We start from the raw sequence: 22,906 nt of genomic DNA, 5'->3' as shown, positions 1-22,906 counted from the left end.
GTGTTTAAACATATAGTCACTATAACTCATGATACTTACATGTCAAAGTAATTGACAAAAATTGCGGCTTTAGATAAAGACTGAGCTCATGACATTGGTGTGTTACGGTAGACTAACCACTGAACCATGTATAGTCACGTATGTTCGTAAGTATCGTCCTGTGACTAACTCGTTCATGTCCAGAACAGCTGCAAAGTTGTGTCTCGATGCCAGGAAGTAGCTTTCCAAAACCCTTTCCCCAGATTCCTGGATTTCCACAATCCAGAATCCTAAATTGGCCACGGCTCTCACAGTCATGTTCTTGGATGACGGATCGCTACCCATGAGAATCCTGCATGTGGTTGTTTTTCTTCATATCCATAACACTTTCTCTCGTTGAGGCTCGGATACTTTGACAGGATCTTTTCGTTCCTTTCTCTCAATGCGTTTATTCTTAGAAAACACGATTCCACTGGAATGTATCCTTGCTCAAGTCCAACCCTATATCGCTCGCCTGCCATGAAGGCAACAAGCTCACGGTCACAACTCTTGAGCTAATACATGTTTTCAAAATGAGGGGGAATGGGTGTGAATCCCAACACCCTTGCACTCCCCTAACCTTGGACTTAGCCTCTGTCCCTCAGTACCCAGCGAGCCGTGCAGCTGCAGAGCAGCGTTGGATTACCAACCCCGGTGAATGACAAGAGCAGGTTGACTCGCAGCAGAGGGAATCCAGAGGTGCACACAACATTTCCTGGTACGAGATCATCCCACCGCAATCTAAATAGTTTATGTTCATTCGATACATTCATGCACTCTTAGCCAGTTCGAGAACACCAAAATCATATTTTTTTGGACTGTAGGAGGAAACCGGAGTGCCCGGGGTAAACGGGGAGAACATACAAACTCCACACAGAAAGGTTACAAGTCGGCTCCCTCCCGACCTGGAAGCGAACCAGCAACGATCACGCTAAACACTGTGCCACTGTGTGCCCCTGGGTTTAAGTACAGAATGTTCCGTATATTCCAGACAATGGCAAATTAAAATGAATACAGTATTTTAACTACAAAAGCAAACAGATATTAAAGAACTATGCCAAGTTACTCAATATTAGAATCAGGTACCTGTTGTTTAAAATGTGTAATATTATTTATAATAATTAGCTCAATTGAACAGCAGGTGGCAGTAGTAATACATGAGGGAATAACACCCAGTAGGCGAAGAAGAGTTGTTTACAAAACCTCAGCAACTATTGCATTTACGATGGAACGCAATGTTTTCGGACCAGATTAATGTTCTTTTAAAGACTTATTTCGACGATAACTTCAGATTAATTAAACTGATTTGATTTAAATCAAAGTGTTCTATTAGCATTAGTTACAAATTCTATTTAGAGCTCCATGAATTCCTTTGATAGTGTGTAGCTCATAGCCGCCACAGTTTTTAAGACTTTTCGACAATGTATATTGATTATACATAGTCATTTTTGGTACATGTTTTTCATGTTTGGAAAGAGAAGCAGTGATCCAAAAGTAGCCATTTAAAGTTAAACAGTAGAAAAAAGTTCTGTTTAAACTGCTTGGCCACTTGTTTTTAGTTTAAATATTTAAGCCCTTCCTTATTGAGCTTGACATCACTGGTTATTTTTCAAGTACTAGTCTAATCTGAACCTGACCATTAGCAAAAACATCTATAGAGTGACTGTAACAACCATTGTTTAAGTTCCTTTTAACAGACCTTGATGACTTCATGTCTCCACAATGAGAGTAGCATTATTAAATATACCAGGATAACAGATGACTAAAGTATGTGAAACAAGTGTCTCCATCAACAGCAGTGCCATTGTGTTTGCCATCTAACGCCACTAAATCATGTCGCTTGTCACCACAAATGCCTTTTGTACTGATCAACAACTCGCAGAAGGAGCGGATTTTTTAATGCATTTTATTGTTTTTTCTAATATTAAGTGACAATTTTCTGGGATATTTAACATACTAGGGTCAAATCATGTGATTAAAAACTCTGTATTCTGTTTTTTTTTGACATGCAGAAGTGAGATTTCAAGCAGAAAGACCCTTGACTGCAACTGGAAGGAAGATCAGGGGTCGCTCTGGAATAACATTCTCATGTCGCACCTCCCCCATCAAATCCTCATCCCTTCCAGAAACTCCCCGACACGCTGCAGATAAAGAGAGAAGATTTATCCCCGCAGTGAGTTCTGCTTCCTTTTAATCAAGCAAAAGTTTTGTTGCTAAATATGCCCAGTCTGAAATTAGAGAGAACATCACAAGACAAAAATAAATATTATTGTACTGAGCAGTTTGGAGAGATGCACATAAGAACACACAAGATAATTAAAGTGTATCTAAAGTGAACTCAACCGTCGTCAAACAATGATCTGTATTTAAGCTAGTTCATATATAACTTGACTATACAGTATATAACATCTTCAACACTGAGAAAGATCCAATCATAAGCCTCACTTGTGGAAGTTCCCCTGTAGAATAGCACGGTTCATAAATATATCAGCTCACAGTTGTACCAGTGCCATGGATCAGGTGCCAAATACACATTCAGAGCAACAATATGTATTGTTACTATAGAAGCACTCAGAGTTCAGACCGTTGCCAAGCAACAGTTTGTAATTGATTACAAAACAATAGTTTTTTTTATGGTAGGTTGTCTTAAAATGTAGGCTTTTTAATTTCATGGTGGAATCTTGAAGGTGACAATTAAAGGATTTCTACTGTATCAAATGAGGTTTCGAGAAAGTCGCTTACATAACAATCACACTAGATGAAGAAAGTGCTGCAGCTATCTATTCACAGTGATCAACAAATCCTTGATAAGGTTTGTAGATCCAGATGGTAATCCGGACTACCACCAAAACTGAATAAACGTCCTTCTAATCCAGGTCCCATTATTAACATTTCTTTATTTTTTTATTGAAATCAATCATATAGTCTCCTTGGCAGAGGCAACAAAGCCATTAAACTAGTTACAAGTTTAGTGATTTACTATACATTTAGTGAGCAAATACAATAGTGTTAATGCATGTTTACATTATTGAATGATGAATACATATTTGAAATACACCAAATAACAAGAGAAAATAACCTAAGTACCTATATAACTATATGAAGTTTAAATACATTCATTAAACATTTTGCACAAAATCTATGCAATACTTGGCAGAGCTGATAGTTCTTTTTGGCTGCACAGACTCTGTTGTGTCATAGATTGGTGTGAGATATGATGGGGGTCTCGGTGAAGCCGCAAGCAATGTCAGATTGCAGCAGATTTGGTGTCAAGAGATCGACGAACGACACTGCTGGCTTTGTGCTGTACGTGAATGGGCACCTAAGGGAACGCCCGGGGTGGTGAATGGGCACCATTGGCAGGAGCGCTGGTGGTGGGAATGGAAGCTGGTAATTAAAGCTGCCATTGTGTGCCTGCAGAATCTGCAAGACAGAGAGGTCAGGAAGGCGAGCATGCATTGTTAGCACAGCGGGATCGCAGCCTCACTGCGTCCGAAGGATCTAGGGATAAAACGGAATCAAAAAATCCATATGGGGCATGTATATAGTCTTGTTTATCTGAGTGTCAACATATAGACTACAAAAGAGCCCTCCTGTTGTTCATGTTTTTTCCCCTCTCTGGTCCATTTTCATCCTCACAAACCCAGGAGCTCCAGTCTTTTTTAGAAATCCGGACTGAGTTAACCAGAGATTAGGGCACAGTTGTGGCCAATATGTGAAGCCACAGGGGTCAGTGTGTGTTTAGTCAATGTAAGCTTGACTCGGCTTCACAATGAGCCTGCGCTTTAGCTTTAATTTGCACAACATTCATCAAAAGAATGAAAACAATGTGGAAAATAACCTGCAGCGAATCATCGATAATAAAGAAAATCTTGAACGCTCACACACTATTAAACACTTTGTGTGGGTTCTTTTCTGCTGTTTTGCATTCTGGAATGTTGAGAAAGGGTTCCGGACATTTATGGACATGCATAATGGCTGTGGTCAGTCTGGTTCGTACATTCTGAGAACTGGAGGAAAGAGAGAAATACATCCAGCTAAGAGATGGACAGAAAGAAAACAAGTTATATTAATAGTTTATTTAAAATCTCATTGGGTGCAACAGATACTATCTTTCCTCAGAAGTATATACATAAAAAAGTTTAGATCGTAGTTCTACTCTTTATACTTTATTTATTATTATTTTAGTATTATATACAAGACCAAGTTAGTAGTAGAAATTGCAGAGGAGCAGCACCTGAAGAAGAGCCGGTCACATTTTTACTACACTAGCTATGTGTACTTGCATCTACAAAAACACTTCAAAACACTGGCATTTGCGCTTTTTGTGGTTTTATTGCAGCAAAATAAATGAATTTTAACCATTTTTAAATATATATGAAACTAGAGACCCTGGATTTAAACTACCCTTTCATATCATAAAAGTAAATCCTTTTTCAGAACAGATTTATTGTTTCAAATATTTCTTTAACACGTCTACATAACATTCGAAAGAATTACAGAAAAATTAAATTAAAGAATTAGTTTTATTCCTCATTTTGTTATATAAAAATAGAAAAAAAAACTGTTGAATAAACAATTCAAATTGATAAAGAAGATGCAAATTAAATTTCATTGATCAGTATTGTGTTTTCGGTCTTGCAATAACACTTAAAAAAACACATTTAATAAACATAAAGAATTGGACCTGCTGTGTAAACAGGAAATGGTGCTGTAGTGAACATCCAACGTCGACCTTTTTTCCTCTCACTGAAAGGCGAACCATCCTGTCCTGGTTCCTGACGGCCTGTATGGCTGCTGACCTTATGGACGCTATAGATGTCACAAATGTAACTGGAATAATATTTAAAATAAATAATAAATTCATATAATACCTTCTTATTAATTTAGGTTTTGTATCCATTTATTTTGTTTAGTTTTTTCAAATGACAAAAATAAAATATAATAATAAAATATAAATAAAATATATTTTAGTATTGGAATCACTGTTTTATTTGACTTGCCTAATCCCCCAGAATATAGAATTTCCATGGTGAGTTACAGCAGCGCCTCTCACAAAAACAGAGCACTGACAGTCACGGTTACCAAAACAGGAAGTGGCGCGATTGTTGCCTCAGCAAAAAACTGAGAGGAAGAATGGGATTTCTGTCCAGAACACAAACCAGCTGCCAGGAAAGCAAACTTCTATCATTCTTTGTTTTATCATGCTCTACTTTGATTTCCTCTCGGGGGAAGTGCCCTCACCCCCAGTTCCTCCTTAAAAGTCACCGGTGCCCTTCTCAGGGACGACACTCTGAAAGTGATGTGTCACTGAAACTCCTGGAAGTCTGTCAGAGTGGAAGAGTTTGTGGAGGGGGCTCAACTCTCTCATGACAATTTAAGTCCAGACTGTATATGTTTCACTCTGTCAAGGCAGGAGCTGGTTGAACATTCTAAAAGCTAAAGCAAAGATGTCTATTCTTTCACTCTGAGACGACCACCAGCCACACAGGGAGAACTTGAGTCGGCTGTGATGGAGTGTAGGAAACCCACATAAGCTGCTGAACTACGGATGAACTGACTGTTTGGCTACTTCGGAAGAATGTTTTGAAGGAAGGAGACGACTTGTTTAGTGGAAGCATGACTGGGAAATTAATATTGAGGATATTTGGTTTAAAGTAGCATCTACAGTCTGAGGAATGTGAGAGTTGGTCCACCATTCATCTGAATGGCTTAAGATTCAGTCAATGAATGTCTCCGTCAAGACCATGAATGAATGAATGAACTTATATATTTATTTATAAGGTTTTTAAACAAAAGAAATGACTACATTATTTGTACATACAAAACACCAAAAAAAAAAGCAGAATATAAAAAGAAAACAAAACTAAACCCTGTAGTTCGAAAAAGGAGTAGGAAGAAGTAAAGTACTTTTTAATTATCCTTTTGTTTGTGGCACATTGACTAATATTTTTACACAGATTTCCATATAAGAAATATATATATATATATATATATTATACATGTATAATATATGTATACATACAGTATATAGTGTAATATATGAGCATATGCTAAATAGGTATACATGATATACATAATATACATTATTACTATCATCGTTGGTACTCACACGTCCTCTTTTGTATACTTAATTATATAAAAAATAAATCTTTTTTTTAAACAGATGTACTTTGTTTTATTTCTGTCTCTATACTGTTCCACAAAGTCACTTCACAGCTCGATATGCACATGATTATCATATTTAAAACGAGCCTTAGGCTTCTTAAAGTTTTGATCTCCACTTAGATTATATTCCCCTCCCTTTGCATGAACATTGCTTGTATGTTTTCTGGCAATTGATAATTTCTTGCTTTTTAAAAATATTTGAGCCATTTTAAATTTGACATGATTTGTACATTTTTGTCTTGGTCGGGGGAAAGATTCTTCCTCAGAAGGAGTTCAAGTATCCTGGCGTCTTGTTCATGAGTAAGGGGAACTCACTGATTTCCTTTATGTCACATCAAATCCAGATGGAATGAAAAGCTTCAAGAAGTTGATGTTCTGACCCGGTGCTTTGACGGAGAAATGTGATGATGCAAGTATTTCACACTCATCATTTCAACCACGAATATTGGCCCCATTATCCCAGCATGGCTTTTCGAAGCTATTCTGGGGATAAAAATGTATTAGAAAAGGATGACAAACACTGGGGCGCCACACCTCATTATCACCTTGTTGTGATGTTTGTTTAGCGTTGACTTATGTAAACCCTTCACCTTTGATGGAAGCCAAGCCTTCCTTTTAGCAAGAGGTGTCATACTAACTCATCCACTTCTGTGTAGCAGGACTTTTATTTTGAAAGAACATTTGGAGGGGGCTGGACAAACATCGCGATCTTTAGCCACTTTAAGAAAACCTTTCACTAATCCAAACCTTTTTTTCATTTTGTCTTATTTAAAGTTGTGAAAATTGATGGTGTGGGTTTTAAGTAGACATTAAGTCAAGTAATTGAGTATTTACAAGAAGGAGGGAAATCCTAAACAATGACATCTTGTATTATTGAATGGTCTGCTGGTGTCACTAGTTCACAGCTAGTTTCTTAAGTCACCATTTGCCTATAAGTTGTTGTTTTTCTCACTTAACTGAAGGTGTGAATCTAAATAAAAAAACACATTAAAGATGTTTCTTATGTACTTTAGACTTTACTTCCAATGGTGTGATATCAACTCTGGATAAAGGCTTTATTATAGTAGCAGGATAATGGCAGCTTTGTGTTTGCTCTGACCTCAGCTTTAATATATAGTTCACCACTGAGACATAAACCTCTTTGTTCAATTAGATATTTATATATAAGTATATATATAGCAGCAGTACTTTGATTAAGAAAAATGACTTATTACGTCCATGATCTAGACTTCCTGGAAGGTTTTTTTTTTGTTGTTTTTGATCAATATACTGAGAATTGTCTTTTTTTTCCTGCTTAACACAGCAGGTTTTTTATTAGTACAAGATCAGATTACATTTTTTAAATGATGGTTTTACTGGGATGCTCATCCATAATGTGGATACAAGTTAGTTAGAATTCTTAAATGGCTGATTTGACTGGTTAGAGATACATGACTAAAATCCCAATTTCTTTATCATGCTACACAGAAAAAAAAAATCTCGTAAAGGGCAACTAATGTGTTGATTTAAGTGTGTCTTAAATAGATGTTGGACTCTATTGTACTCATCAGTATGTGTCTGTTTGTACAAAACTCTCTTTTCATTGAAATACTTACATTAGAAAATGTGATTAAGCCCCACCCACTAAAAACTCTGGAGATTAAATCTTGTTTACCATAACCACCCCCACTGCTGTGATTGGTCAAACATCAAGGTTTGTCACCGCCTGTCATCGAACCCGGAAGTCTCAACCTCAGAGGGACTCGTTGTATAAACAAAGTGGGGCATGATTACAGCTGGCTAGAGGAGGAGTGAAGCCATTATTACGTCATAATGGACTGCACTCTCGTAACCTCTTGTTCGCCAAGATTTCTGACGGGGGAGAACTTTATAAAGTAATAAGTTCAAAACATGGTCATGATGATGGACTTACTGCATTTTGGAGAGGAAGAGTTAACATTTGAAACATGTGAGTGAGTCAGGAGTGTTGGGTTGCCCTTTAAAAAATAATTAAATGGTTTAAAGTTCTTAAAATATTTTTTGAACTACCAAATGATGATTCATTTAATTGTTTCAAGTCATTGTGGACCCAGGATCAGCTCTGTCTGTGTTAGCATTCCATTGGTGTTCCCTTGTTGTTCCCAAGTGTGAAACAAAACGCAAAATGCATCATCAAACTGCTGTAAAACTCTGTGTCACTGATGAAAACCAGGGTGAGTGGCAGACACATGGGCAAGCCCTGGAAAGAGCAAACCTCCAGCGGGAGTCTGATGTGTGAGCCGAACCGTGGCGAAACAATACAGTATACAGGTGCAGAATTCCTAAACCAACCAGACATTTATACAAGCTGAGAGCCCACATGTGTTGCCACACCTACAGCAGAGACATTTTTCCATGCGTTGATCTCCCTACAGCGATGATTGGAAGAAGATGTCATTCACAGGATGGCTGAGGGATCCTACATATCAGAGCCGAGGCCAACTGTTTAAGTCCACCGACCAAATCATGAGTGCAAGTGGAAGACATCTTGGAGCCGAGCCAAAGCACTGCAGCGAGAGGCATTCTGCTCATAACTCTGAGAGCGACCTCATTTTCCGAATAAAAGCCAGTTTACATAACACCTCTGTCCCCCCCGACAGGGAGCACTGGGTAGCTGCTGCCAGGCCTGTGGCTCGCACTCAACTCCCCGAGGATTGAAGAGCTAAAACACATTTGTCCCACCACACCACATGGCTCCTCAGGAGGGGAACTGGCTATTTAGAGTTTGTGTATTCGGCATCTAGAGTTAAAACTATTATAGAGTATTTTAAGATTGACTTCACAGTATATCATATAATAAGTATATATGTTATATTTTGGTCATATTTTATTTAACAAAGTAGTAGTAGTAGCAAATATCATGTCTTGTGTTATTTAGTTCTAGGCAACTAGCTAGCTAACAGATTGCAAAGATAAATTGAGGAGGTTAAAGGGTTAGTTAAACCAAAATTAAAAACTCAGCTTCATGTCGACTAAGGGATTATTTTCAAAGTAATCTGTTCCTTTTTAGAATTATAGACAAAAATGTTTGTTTATTTTAACGTAGCGACTGGAGCTCAGTTGTCTTCATCTTCATCCAAAAAGACACTTAAAAACGTCTGTAACGTCAATATTGTATTGAAGCCTCGAAATGAGGAATTGTTGAGAAAAAAAATAAACAAGTCTATATTTAAAGTAATTTGTAATTGGAACCTTCTAGGCCATCCGCGTAAACCTTGCACACTGACATGATGTGTGATGTGTTTCAATGAGGAAACACTTTAAGCAGGAGCTGAAAGACTAATAACTTTCCGCTACAAACAAACTTTGAAACCCTAAACCAAAAGTTTTTTTTGGAACAATTTCTTAAGTCGAGGCATCAACACAAGAGGAACGTTACAGACGAGCAGTATGGAGGTATTTGGATGTTTTTAAGTGTGTTTTTGGACGAAGATGAAGACGAAGACAACTGAGCTCCAGTCGCTACATTAAAATAAACATACATTTTTGTCTATAACTCTAAAAAGGAACATATTACTCTGAAAGGAATCCCAACCCTTAGTAGACATGAAGGTGAGTAGAAAAGGAGTGAAGTTTTTTTGGTAAATTAACACTTAAAGTGAAAAAAAGTGGTTCCGCAATTGAAAACGTGATGGCGGACTAAAATATCTAAACAATGCTTCAGTCGGTCTTGATTTAAGACTGAAATGTGAAAGTGAACTGAGACACTTGCAGTGCGTTTGGCTGCGACACAACTCAAGAGTCGGACTGTTCATGACATTAACCGCTCTGAGGATTGAAGCAGGAGTCAAGTTTTATTGGGGCAGCATTTTTTAACATGACAAACTATTTAACAGAACAGCATATGTAAAATACACCAATTCATTGTCACAGACAAGCAGAGTGTTCTTCATCACATGCCAGATCCATACGTCTTGTTCAAACTGTTGATAGTTGACCTGATGTAGCACATGTGGGTGGAAAACGACTCAAGAAAAAACAACAAGGGGCATAAATAAGAAGTGTTGAGCTGTGAAGTCGCGGATGCCTTTTGGAGAATATGCAGCATTTGAGTTACTGTTGGCAGTTCAGCCGAGGAAGAAATAGAACCCAGAGAGGTGTTCATCTGTGTGTGATTTGGAGGTTAACCTTAGAACAGCTATAGGAAGATTAATTCCACAGTCATCGTATTCCTTAACACAACACCGCTCTAAGTGTTCCACTTTGAACAGCAGATTTCGCGGATCATTTTTAAGCCCAGCGCTTGTAGAATACGATAGGCGTGTTAAAAGTTGTGTTTTTTCTCGGCCTTGGCTATCGTTATCAGTAAATTGATGCTCACGTCCACATCTTTAGGATTACTTAAGAGCACGACAAAAAGGTAAAAGCTACATGTTGCATGATATAGTAGGAATTACGCTCCCTCTGGACTGGTCAATAGATGATCTAATTCCCACACATCGAAGTTTGGCTCGATCTCAGAGACATTTCAGCAGTGCACATGTCTTTTACAGACCTCCAGAGACCAGCCATCATGTGTCATAAGACAAAGCAGTTGAATCTCACATCTGCTCCTCGTTACACATCCATGCAAGACACTCGGGGTTCTGCTGGTGTATATCACTCGTGGAGAGAGGGCGAGAGGAAAGGGGGAGGCCAAAGAGTTGATTATGAGGCATGAAACATTCAACGGGGTTCTATGAAACCGTGATTCACATCCATCATTCAGGCAACGGTCAAGATCACGATGGATGTGCCACAAAAATGTTGAGCACATTCCATTTCTCCTCCGTGAACCAATAACACAGAATCGAAGGTCGCTCACATGGAATTGGAAGACTCGCTCCGCTCATTTCAAACAATTTTGTTACAATTTTCACAAGATGAACCAAATAATTGAGTGATTGTTCCCTCACTCGTGAACAAGACGCCAGGATATTTGAACTCCTTCTGAGGAAGAATCTTTCCCCCCCGACCAAGACAGGATACTCCACCATCTTACAAATGAGAACCATGGTCTCAGAGGAGACGTTTAATAACATACCATAAGATGTGATGTTTCATCAGACCCTTCGATCAAAACACATCGGCAGAAATTCCACAGGAATTAAACAGTTGTTTTATAGAAGTTTTGTGTCACAATTATTTTTAATATTAAAAATCGTAATGGTTTACAGCCTCTTGAAACACTGATTATATAGTCATGAATACAACCAAGTCGGCCAAGATGTGCAACTCGGTGGTAATAAATAGTTGCACACTCACACACACTCACACACTCACACACACACACACACACACTCACACACACACACATGACAAGTGAAGACAGAAGACAGTCTGTTTAACAAGTAGGTCAGATCAGGGCCAGCAACAGGCCTGTTGCATCAAGCACAGATTTCAATTATATTAGTCTATTGCTTGAATCTTCAACCTTCATATATGTCCACATGAATATTAAATACAGCCGTCTGTTGACATTTGGATTGCCACAAAATTAAACTTTGTGTTTTTTTCAGAGATTCGTTTATTGTTAACTAAATAATACAACAAGACGTATTAAGCCTCCTTCAAAGGAATGTCAATAAAAAAAAAAACTTGACAGGCCTCTTACCTGCGGACAATCTTTGATGTAGTGGCCCTTGTTGAAGCACAAGTGACACAAGTAATTGGGTGGAGGTCTCTTGTTGGGCTTTCTTGGCTCCGATGAAAGGGAGAGGTCGGAGAAGTGGTCCGTCAGGGAGTTGAGTCCATCCACGATGTTATTCAAGGAGCCATAGGGAGAGACATTCTTGTACACGTTGTTGTTCAGGGCCTGCCAAAGATGTGGAAACAGTTGAGTAAAGTCATCTGAGTTTCTCGAAATCAACCTACACCTCTTTTGTTTTGAGCTGTGCTAAAGTACTTTGTACAGAAGCAGAAGAGCAGGACGTGGATGAATAAATGAATAACATACGACCTTCCGTTAGAACGAGCTGAAATTAGAAAGGTCGAATTAATTGACTCTGAATTCATCCATTTTAATGTGACTTTAGTGAGAAAATATCTTGTTCTTGTTCATTCCCGACCTGTTTAAGATTCGGTAATGAACCAGAGCTAATGTTTAAAAAATAAGGTCACAAATTCTACAAAATGACTTTTGGATCTTTTCACCAAGTTAATTCCTCCTTTTCTCTGAGTAAAAGTAGGAGCTTCACTTTTATATCTGAGCATCTACAAGACTGACTTGTCTTAGAGAGGAGGTTTTAGCTTTGTCTCTATCTGATACCTTTCCTGTCATTGTCCCGAGACCAGGGGCATTCATCGGATGCTAGCTTGTCGTTGTTGTACAACAAGCAGCAAAACAAAACAATAAATACACATATCTTCATGTGGGGTCAAAATGGCCTCAGATTTAAAGTTGTTTATCCAAATCCTTCCTCACTATCCAAATTTATTAGTAGACAGGTTCAGACGGCAAGAATCTGGCGATATAATATATAAAATATAAATGTATCGCGATATATTGCAATACTGTAGGAACAAGGATATATTTTTTTAGTATTGTCAGAGTACTTGAGTCTGGTGTTGTAGAATTTACAGACCACATGACTCTTGACGAAGTCGTAACTGCTTTCATTTGAAACCGACATATGTCCATCATCAGCCTTTAAAGCTGCTTGAGTCAACTGTATCCTCTTGTCCTCAGTCATCCTTTAGCTGCGGATGTAATGACTGCTGCCATCTAGCTTCCGGAAGTTTAATTGCAAAACAAAAATGAACACTTGGCGTAAATGTTTGTTAATTGTAAATCAAATTGTATATCATTATTTAAATTACTACAAACTTCATTGATCAGTGCTGTCGAGTATCGATAGAGTATTGTGGAAAGTAATATCATGATGTATAATATATCAATATAACACCCCAATGAACATATTGTATATATGAAACACACAACTAAAGGACAAAGATAACATTCTTTTACATCAGTAATAAATGAAAAAAATAAAATGCATCCTTTAAAGTATTAATAAAAATTAATATTGTATTTAGTGAAATAGAAAAGTATGAAATTATTAATGTTAAATAACGATAAATATCTTGCCTGATCAACAGTGAAAAAGATAGTTTTGTTGAATGTAGTTGAAGGTTCAGCAATTGCATCAAGAATACAAAATGGTGTAGAACTTGAAAAAACAACCGAATAAATTGTGAATAAACACAACAACATAATAACACTGCTGCACAATGAAACCATTAATTACCAATTTCCTCAGAGTACTTGCTGTCCTCTTTTCTGTGGAGCAAAAAAACACGAGGGGGGGTAGAAAAAAAATAAAAACAAGGCTCCATGATCATTTCTCTCATTAAATTCAGAACATCTGGCGAGAGGCCCAGCTGTGCTCATGAGCTGGAAAAGTACTAAGGAAGACAGGACTTTACGGGGGGATGAGTCAATGTAAACAAGATCGGAAGCATGTTCTCGCCAGCCTGGAGTGCATCAGCGGTGTCACCATGCACTGTTGGCTCTCAAGCAACCATGGTCCACCAGAGCCAGAGAGGGCATCGGCGTGTTCACCAGACGTGCCTCTCTGAATATGAATCAGTCCGACGTTCTCCTCATATCTTCTCTTCGGAATTCCAGCCGGAGCAGACAGGAAAAGCGACCCATGCTTAGAATAATGTAGATTTTCAGTCTGTGTTTTTCACGACCAGGTGTATGAACTGAAGCTGAAGGAACTCCTCCCCATCTTTTTTTTTGTGTGTGTGTATAGATACATTTGTGGAAAATGAAGCTGCTGTTGACGGTCGTCCCTCCTCAAGAGAGAAACCATACACTTGGCAACAAGGACGGCCGACTGGGCCAACTTTTTTCTATCCGCGGCCTGTGAGATTGTCTCGCTAACCACCTCCAGCTCTGAGACTCATGTTCATTTATTACTTTTGGTCATCATAAATCAGGTACTACAGCGTTGTGGTAGCTTACATTTTCCATGTGTCTGTAGCTCTTCCCAGGGTTGTATGCGCTCGTACGGCTTTTTATTTCACATTCTGACTGGAATTTAAGTTTGCCATACTGTCAGAAAGAGTGATAAAATTATATTTGCTATTGTTAACCTCAGTTAAGTCGGTTATTGTTTGATATAAAATGTAACATTTAGCTTCTGGATGGTTTTCTTGTTATTAGTAAAAGACTGGAAATTGTGTTTACCAAATTTGTTCCTTTTAAATCTTTTTTCTTTTAGAGTCAACAATGCTAGTTATCCTGTGACATCTTTTTATCTCACTGCGTCAACCAGATCTCCAATTTTGGAGGATTTTTTTTTACTTTGAAGGATGACCTTTAATGATCACTTCTTATCTGTTGCGACTGGTCAAGGACCAGTTCCAGATTGAATTTTAGCAATTCATAATGTGATTCATGGAAAATAACAGATTTGATTTAAATTGCTTTTCATCACATCCGATTTTCTGTTTTAAAAAAAAGAACTTTTCGTGAAAAATGTTTGCTTTTTTTCGCTCTACTAGATCTATCAATACCTTTTTTTTTTTTTTGTGAAATTAGGACATAGTTTATAGATTATGTTTCAATGACTTGAAGGATACTGAACAGTTAAATGGCTTGACGGATAAAACTAAACCTGAATCAGGGTCTTTATATCTATCTAGTTATTGAAATGTTCTCTTATTAAAAATAGTTAAGATAAGTGGACTAATATTGACCATTAATAAGCCAATTAGTCGCTATTGTACTGTTTATAATCTGACATGATGGAGTTTTTCGAGTTAATTTACTTTTCTAGGGTTGAAAACTATTAGATTAGATTCAACGTTATTTTAATTACATTAGTTCAGAACAATGCACGAAAATCCAGTTTAGCAGGGCAGGAGGCTGAACAAGGTGCTAAAAAGTAATTTGTAATGATTAATTGTTAGCTAGTTGACATAAGAACAAGTATATTTATGGTTATACTTTTTATTTAATTTGACTAGTTTATAATCTATCTTTACTGCAAAATAGAGCTGACCATACTATATATAATCATAAAAGTAATAATCATAATCGCCATAATAATCATAATCATAATAAATCTTTTTTATAAAGTTATTTTAAGGTGACAAAGACTTTTTACAAAAAGAAACAAACACACACAAAAAGGATGCAGATGCACCATACACACACAACACATAAATACCCACACAGATTAGATTTTCTGTTACATTTTCTAACAGGAAGATGAAGTTAAGTTTCTTATAATAAAAAATATAAAGCGTGGTATTGTTCCACTGATTCATTTAAAGTGTGTTTCCGTGGCGGCAGAAAGAGGTCATTGCTCTGTGGCCCTCAGGGATCAGGTTTGACCCCAGCCAGTTTGTCCTTAAAAGTTATAAAAATAGACGATATGTAAACAAAGATAGTTTGTCTAATGGGGTCTATTTGAACAAGACAGTGACGGCAGCAGGTCGTCTGGAAAAAAGTAGCAGGATGCCATTAAATTCACCTCTGCCCCACTTTCACTGAGATACGAGCGACTGAAGCACGATTATGACGATAATTACAGCAACAAATTGCTGTTGAAAGTCAGTAAATTGGTGAGTTTAGGTTTTCAGGAGAGCCAGTGGAATCTAGGACCTTGTTTACACTGCGACACTTTCACTTGGACTTGAACCCATCCTTGATTTAGACATGCTTTATAATTATAAATAATACAACTAAATATAATTCTAAAATACCTGTCGTGCGACTTGAGGCTCGATTGGAAAATCCCAGCACACAAACATGCTTTCAAGAGCCTCTTGACTACACTCAACTCTCCACACAAACACGATGCCTTGTGGGTAAACAGCCGGGCAGTATCAGGATTACCGACAGCAGATTGGCAGGAACATACTTGCCATTGTCACACCGTCAAGGATTGAAAGGCCGGCCATAGCTTCTATTGCTGGTGCTATTATCACACTACTTGTCTTGACCTCAGGAACAATATAATGCCATCAGTTCTAAGTGCTGCTGTTCAAACACGGTTAACCATTATGATGCTTAAACCACCTGTGGTCCGGTGCCGATCAGAGAATCTCTCAATATAATTTGACTTATATCACTGTAACCAAATTATTTAATTAAAGACTTAACTTTAAGAGGGTTTTTTTATTCAGTCCATTTTTTATTGGTCTTTGCGTCTTTTGTTAGATTTTTGTTTGCCATGTTTGTTGATTTGACCCTGAAGATGACCCGAAGGCCCGAAAACAAATGTGTTTGTGGCATCCCTTGTGTTGCCTCTGGGTCAAGGTAATAACCTCCATTCGGGTCACCTTGACCCTGAAATAACGGATGTGCTATAGGTATATGCTGAACTAGTTTTACTTTAAACTTTAAACGAAATAAAGAATTATATATATGTGAATAAAACTATGATGTATATTAATACACTATTAAATATATAGATATCGATAAAAGTTAATCGTTTTATTCATTTACTTTATATCTTTTTTACTTCAAACAATCTCGAAATTAAAATATATAGGAAAGTATATCAGAAATCAATTATTCCTCAATTTTTTTCCTACTGTTTGTTCGTTGATAAAAAAAAAAATGTTGGGTAAAGTGAGTAATAACGAATTTATGATATTATTTACATTGTATTATTGTTCACTGTAATTATCTATACACAAAAAAAGACTTTATGTTTGTATTTATTATTTATTTTATTTTACTTTTGCATTTTAATTAAGTTCGTTTTGATTTAGTTAAAAATGGCTGGTAATAAGATTAATATAATTTATTATTGTTCATTTCTATTTCTGTCTCTTACTCTCTATGAATAAAATATACAAATCAGTTACATTGAAGTAATGTCTTACAGGAAATTCGAGCTCAGAACTTTATAAAAAAGTTTGAAAAGTTTCACCTCATTCCTCTGGAGCTGGAAGTAGTTGTTGAGATAGTTGGAGTTCAGGGAAGGGCTCAACTCCGCCGACGCGGGGGTCTTGCTGAAGTTCAGATCCGGGTGGGACGAGTTGGGATCGGGTCTGAAGGCGTCGAAGGCGCTGGTCTGGTGGGGGTCCTGCAGCGAGAGGTAGACCCAGTTGAGGAGCTGCGCGGGCTGGTACACGGAGGCACTGCTGTCTATGGCAGACAACAAGCTCATCTTTCACGTCAAATGGCTGAAGCTACGCTGCTGTTGCTTCTTCGGATGTTCCCCCCCAAAAAAAGTGCCCTGACCTCCTTACTCCGGGAGCCTCGTCCCAGTCTGTTACTCAGAGTTCATTGCGCAGGCATGTCAGGAGAGAAAGTTGCTCCCCATTCTCCGCTATCTGCCTCCTTTATCGCGGAGGAAGAAGCCATGAATCCCTGATGAGGGAGGAGGGGCCTCGGCCGCCGCCGCAGCCAATCACAGGTCGCCTCTTATTTACATATTCATCACAAGCCAATCAGAACGAGATTTAAAATCAATTGCGCAACACGGAGAGTTAACGTTATAACTCAACTTTCTTCACTTACTTACTTGCTGTAAATGTTAAAGTCGTCATATTTTCCCCTCAGCATTTTAATGCTGTAAGTCCCTCATCATGATTTGAATGTATTACTTAAAATTCTCCCCTGTCTGAAATAAACAAACAAGATTTCATCTCCAGAAAGTCAAAGGGTTTCCAGTGGGCGGGGCTTAAGCACATTTTCTGATGTATATATTTTAATGAAAAGAGAGTTTTGTACAAACAAACACATACTATAGAGGCCCAAGATCTATTTAAGACAAACTTAAATCAACACATTAGTAAATGGATTAATTCAAAATAAAAATACAAATTTAACCTTTTTCAATAAACTCATTATTTAATTTAATTGAATCAATCTTTCAGTATGCAAATAATTGAATTCCATTATTCAATGAAAATAAATGAAACCTTGTATATATAATTAGTTGCCTTTAATATAAAAATGTAAATGTCGTACAACATTTTAAAATAAACTTCTCATCTTGGAATAATGATTCATGAGGGACCTACAGTTTTAAATACAACCCCATTAAATTTGTACAATCTGGCTCATAACACTTTCAACACTGCATCTCACACATGGACACCAGATGGCGTCACTCAGACCCTTGCTGGACCCAAGGTCTCAAGTAGACAATTTGATATAATTTATTTGTTTTTCGGGCTTTTTTTCTATTTACTGAGGAACTGCCAGCTTAGCTAGCTGGTTACAGATTATTTTTTTAAATTACACCAGGAACTCGAAAAAAAAAAATGCTGGACTATTGCTTCATCTCGGAAATAAATCTAGAATTGTTCAAGTCTCAAATTGAAAAATCTAATTCTAATCACATTAAGTGAAGGACTGGAAAAGTGCTCTATAAATATAAATTACTTACTTACTAACTTGCATTGTTGAAAACATTGAATATTTTAAAATAAAAGTAAGTAAGTAATTTAAAGCACTTAAACAATCGAAACAATACTCAATAAAATATATACTTTAAAGGTCAAGATAACACCGAGACGAACACAGTAGTTCCAGAAAATCAAGGAAAGGCCTGCACATATAAAAATGTCTTAAGATGTGTACATTTTGTCTAAATTAAAGAAGAAAATAATCTTCTCTATAAAAAATGATACTGGGATGAAAGAAAAATATTTGGGCAAAAATATTTAAGAAAGCTAAACAGTTTTTTTGTTTAAGGTAAAAGTATTAAAAAGCCTCATCTTAGATGGTTTGGGAAAAATGCAATGGCATTTCTAAAATACAATGACACTTGCTTGACACATTAAGAGCAAGAATTGTTCTTTCTTTACATTTACTTTTGGTTTTGGATCATGCACATGGGCTCATCTTTTTTACAGTACTCAAACTACACTGTTGCCATAGAGATAAATGACATTAGGCTTTATTTTTGTCATCGTATTATAAGTGGGCCATTGTAAAGTTGTCAAGGAGATCCAGATGCATTAGACTGCACCGTCCTCGATGTTATCGTCTGAACTTGGGCCTCTTGTCCTCAGGCCATCCTCGATGTTATCTTCACTCAGGGCAGCAGGTGTTTTTTTGGAACAAAGACATCAACGACCAGAAGTATATGTGAGCGAATCCACAGCATTGAACGCTGTCGTGGAAAACTTGGTCATTGAAACCAAGTGGTTAAAATTATTTTAGTTAGGCGTGTGGCTGCTTTTTCCTTTTCAGATATTTCAGCAGTACGTCAGGATCTTTTGTTGACTTCTTACAATCCTGAAATACGGCATCATCGAGCTTGATGACCCCGCCCTTGTCGACTTGTGTGACGAAGAGGAGACGTATAGACAAACATATAGGACTACACATGTTTAGTGGGTAAATAAAATAATTTAGAGTAGCTTGATTAAAATGTGTTTGTTTCATTATATTTTACATTATATTCTACACCTACCTAGATTTTCTTGCCCTTTAAGAAGGTATAGTTTGAAAAATATGGACATTTTAGGGCCTTAAAAATTGATATCTAAACTCTGACAACTAAGCTGAACTTTTACAACACAACATAAGGTTATTGTTCCATGGACTTGTTTCTGTAAAGAACACAGGGTTATTTGGTTCATGTTTGTTTCATAAATTATTATTTCCTGACTAACTTTTCGGAGAATGAGTTGTTTGATTATGTGTGGCTTTTTGGAAAACAATAGAATACTGCGATCGTCTCACAGTTTCGGTTTCAAACTGACCACATCCCCCCCCAAAAAGAATTTTGGGACTCCTGTTCTACATGTTTAGTTTTTAATGACACATTGTCAGAAAGGTGATCATTTGACTTGTTTATTACTGAAGTTTTTTTGGATGGTGCTGGTCTACTCTTAAACTTCATTAATGTTCCCAGTATTTTGCCCTGATATTTTATATCGAAAACAGTGTTAAAGGCCTCTTTGTTCTTTTTATGCCAGTCATGCCAATGTTGAATTAATGGCTGCCCCATAAAATATTGGGCAATTATCCATCATAGTACTAGATTTAGTTTGGATGTTCTTAGGTTATACAATTAAAAGTTCAAATGCATTATTATTTAGATAATATAAATGGGTTCATTTAAAATTTCTTTAGCTTCCTTTTCTAGAAGTGTTCTCTTCTGGGTCATGGGAGCTGTTCAGTTTGATTTTGGGTCACCATATCTAAAATTGTCATTGAGAAGGAAAACATATCTTTACAAGCTTTTTGATTGATGGACTTTGTCTAATTGGTTTTTATTTGTCATGGTGTCTCGAGTTCGGCACATTACTATAATGATATAAGATTTAAATATAAAGTCTTGATGTCAAAACCCTGAGACATTGGAAGAATTTTATTAACTCCACCCAGACAGGCCGGACCTGGTCACCCTAACCTAATGAAACCAAGTAAGTTAAAATATCAATGGACAGTAAAAACTATTCAAATCTGCCTAATTACACAGCAAATAGAAACGTCACAGATATAAGCTCTTACAATTTGGTGTAAAATTAAGTTTATGCCTAATAAAAACAAGTAGACATTACTGAATTTGTTTAAATAAATAGAACTTGAAACTTGGATGTAATTAAGTAAATGTTAAGATCTTCAACTTTTATGTTTATTGGTGAGTACATTTAGTTGAGTGTTACTTGATATTTCAGCATTACATTCTAATAAAAACTTGCCTTGAAATAATAACTTAATATTTTCAAGGTACATATCATCCTTTTTTTAAATCGTTAATATTTACATCTTTATGTTATGCTCTGACTGGCTGCGTTGTCATTTACATTTCTCATAGGCAACATAAACACACTTTGACTGTTCAAGCTAGATACAATCTACAAAAATGAGATGGGAAAATAATGTTATTATAGCTTGATATTATATATACAAGTTGAAAGTTTAGTTCATTAAAAATGACTTATAACTATGGACAAAACAAACATGTGTCCTAAAAGTAATTGGATTAATTTTATTTGTCAATAATATTTATATTTTTGATGAATGTGAGAAAAAAAAGTTTAAAAAAAAATCTAAATATCATGGTTGGTTAGTATCTTTATATGTAGGATGATTTAGTACTGCGCTGAGAAGTACGATAACTGTTTTTGTACTGACATCTAGTGGCATGTTTTAGTACTTGTAATAAATGCCTTAATATATTTCAGTCCCATCGTAAATAGGAATGAAAGACAGAGGGAGGTGTGTATTTTCCTGACTTATCAGCTTTATCTTTGAGGTTCTGACCAAAGGTCTTTGGATAAAAGTAAACAATCAACTTTTCTCCATCAAGTTGATGACGTCACAACCATATACCTGTATAGACTTCATTGAGATTGTTGAGAATAATTCACTGTAACATTTAGACACACAACTACACGTTTTTCGGAACAAAACCCTTCACAATATCCAGTCTGACTCACACGATCATGTGAGTCACATAAATCAACGTTTGTGTCACATAAAAGTAAAACTTGCCCATCTTAGCAGTGACGTGCAAACATGACATAATCACCTTTCAATCATCCCAGATCACGACTGACCTCAAACATGGTAGTAAATACTCTGACTTGTAATTGGCTGAACCGTGAGGCTAATACCAGATATAACATTGCAGGCAAACAGAGAGAGAAAAATAAACATCAAGAGACACTTCTCATCAATTTAGAATTCAATAAAAACTAAGATTTCTATGTAAAAAATCTTTGAAACTACATATAAATTAAAGTACATAATATCAGACCATAGGTGTATTTGGTTTTCTTTACTACCAATTTCTTTATTTGAAAATGCATTTAGATCAACTGGCTTTAGGGTTATAAAAACATTTTTGAAACATATTTTTTAAATTCTTACTGTGTTCCTTTAATCCTGTCATGTTTAAAAATATGTTTTAATAGTATTTTTATACTACAAAAAGTCCACGTTTTCAGAAAATGAATTGAAATAAATGTATACGTTTTGATGGGTTGAGGATTGCATGTGTGTTAAGACAAGATAAGACACGTGACTTAATGATATGTGTTATGTTATTTATATGAGCATACATTTACTGGAAAGGGAAAGAATTGTCACGAGAAAAAGACAAACATGGCAAAAATATGATACGTGTATTACAACTTTATACATGTATATATATTTGAGTATTGTTTTCTTCCATCGGTGTAAATACACAAAACTAAATTCGATTGTACAGCACTAACCAAACAATGTTGTACTATGACAAAGAATATATTCTATTCAATTCTGTAAAATGTTTAAGATCATCAAACAAAAATAAGACAACATACTATTTATTTTACAGATAGATGTATTCCACATACAAGATAATACCTCATGGTTTTCCTCATAAAGTGAACCACATAAACCTACTTAGATTATCCTCGCCCGTCACCCTCGTCCCTTTTCCTTATATACCCCTGTGAACTTTGTTATTTGATAATAGATAATACTCATAAAGATTTATTAATGGAACCTGATGGAAACTGTTTGAAAAGTAATTCACAGGTGAGACTGAATATTAACATGTATTTATCCATGGACTATTGCAACAGTTTGTTTTCATTTCTAAACAAGAAGGAGCAGTAAGTAACACAAAACTCTGCAGCCAGAATTCTGATCGCTCTAGTAGAAGAACTCACATTTCCCCGATCCTTAAAACTCTTCACTGGCTTCCAGTTTCTTTCAGGATCAACTTTAAAATTCTGGTTCTTACTTTCAGATCTATTCATGGTCAGACTCCTCCTTACATCAGTGATCTGATCCAGCCTTACATCC

The 22,906-nt window shown here is 36.5% G+C and overlaps 1 protein-coding gene across 1 annotated transcript in view; it reads right to left on the bottom strand.

Moving 5' to 3' along the window:
• zcchc24 (zinc finger, CCHC domain containing 24) overlaps positions 1 to 17,462 on the bottom strand; it is a 39,505-nt gene extending 22,043 nt beyond the window's left edge. Inside the window, exons 1-2 of the mRNA XM_087802737.1 lie at positions 17,076 to 17,462; positions 11,798 to 11,998 (exon numbers count right to left, since the gene is read on the bottom strand). Of these exons, the coding sequence (XP_087658863.1) occupies positions 11,798 to 11,998; positions 17,076 to 17,315 (441 nt within the window). The 5' untranslated portion in view covers positions 17,316 to 17,462. The remainder of the gene's footprint in view (positions 1 to 11,797; positions 11,999 to 17,075) is intronic.
• Positions 17,463 to 22,906: the final 5,444 nt, after the last annotated feature.

This window comes from Callionymus lyra, chromosome 11 (assembly GCF_982586985.1).
Source record: "Callionymus lyra chromosome 11, fCalLyr1.hap1.1, whole genome shotgun sequence".
NCBI lineage: Eukaryota > Metazoa > Chordata > Actinopteri > Syngnathiformes > Callionymidae > Callionymus > Callionymus lyra.
The sequence above is the reverse complement of the archived record's forward strand: the minus strand, read 5'-3'. Positions and strand labels throughout refer to the sequence as shown.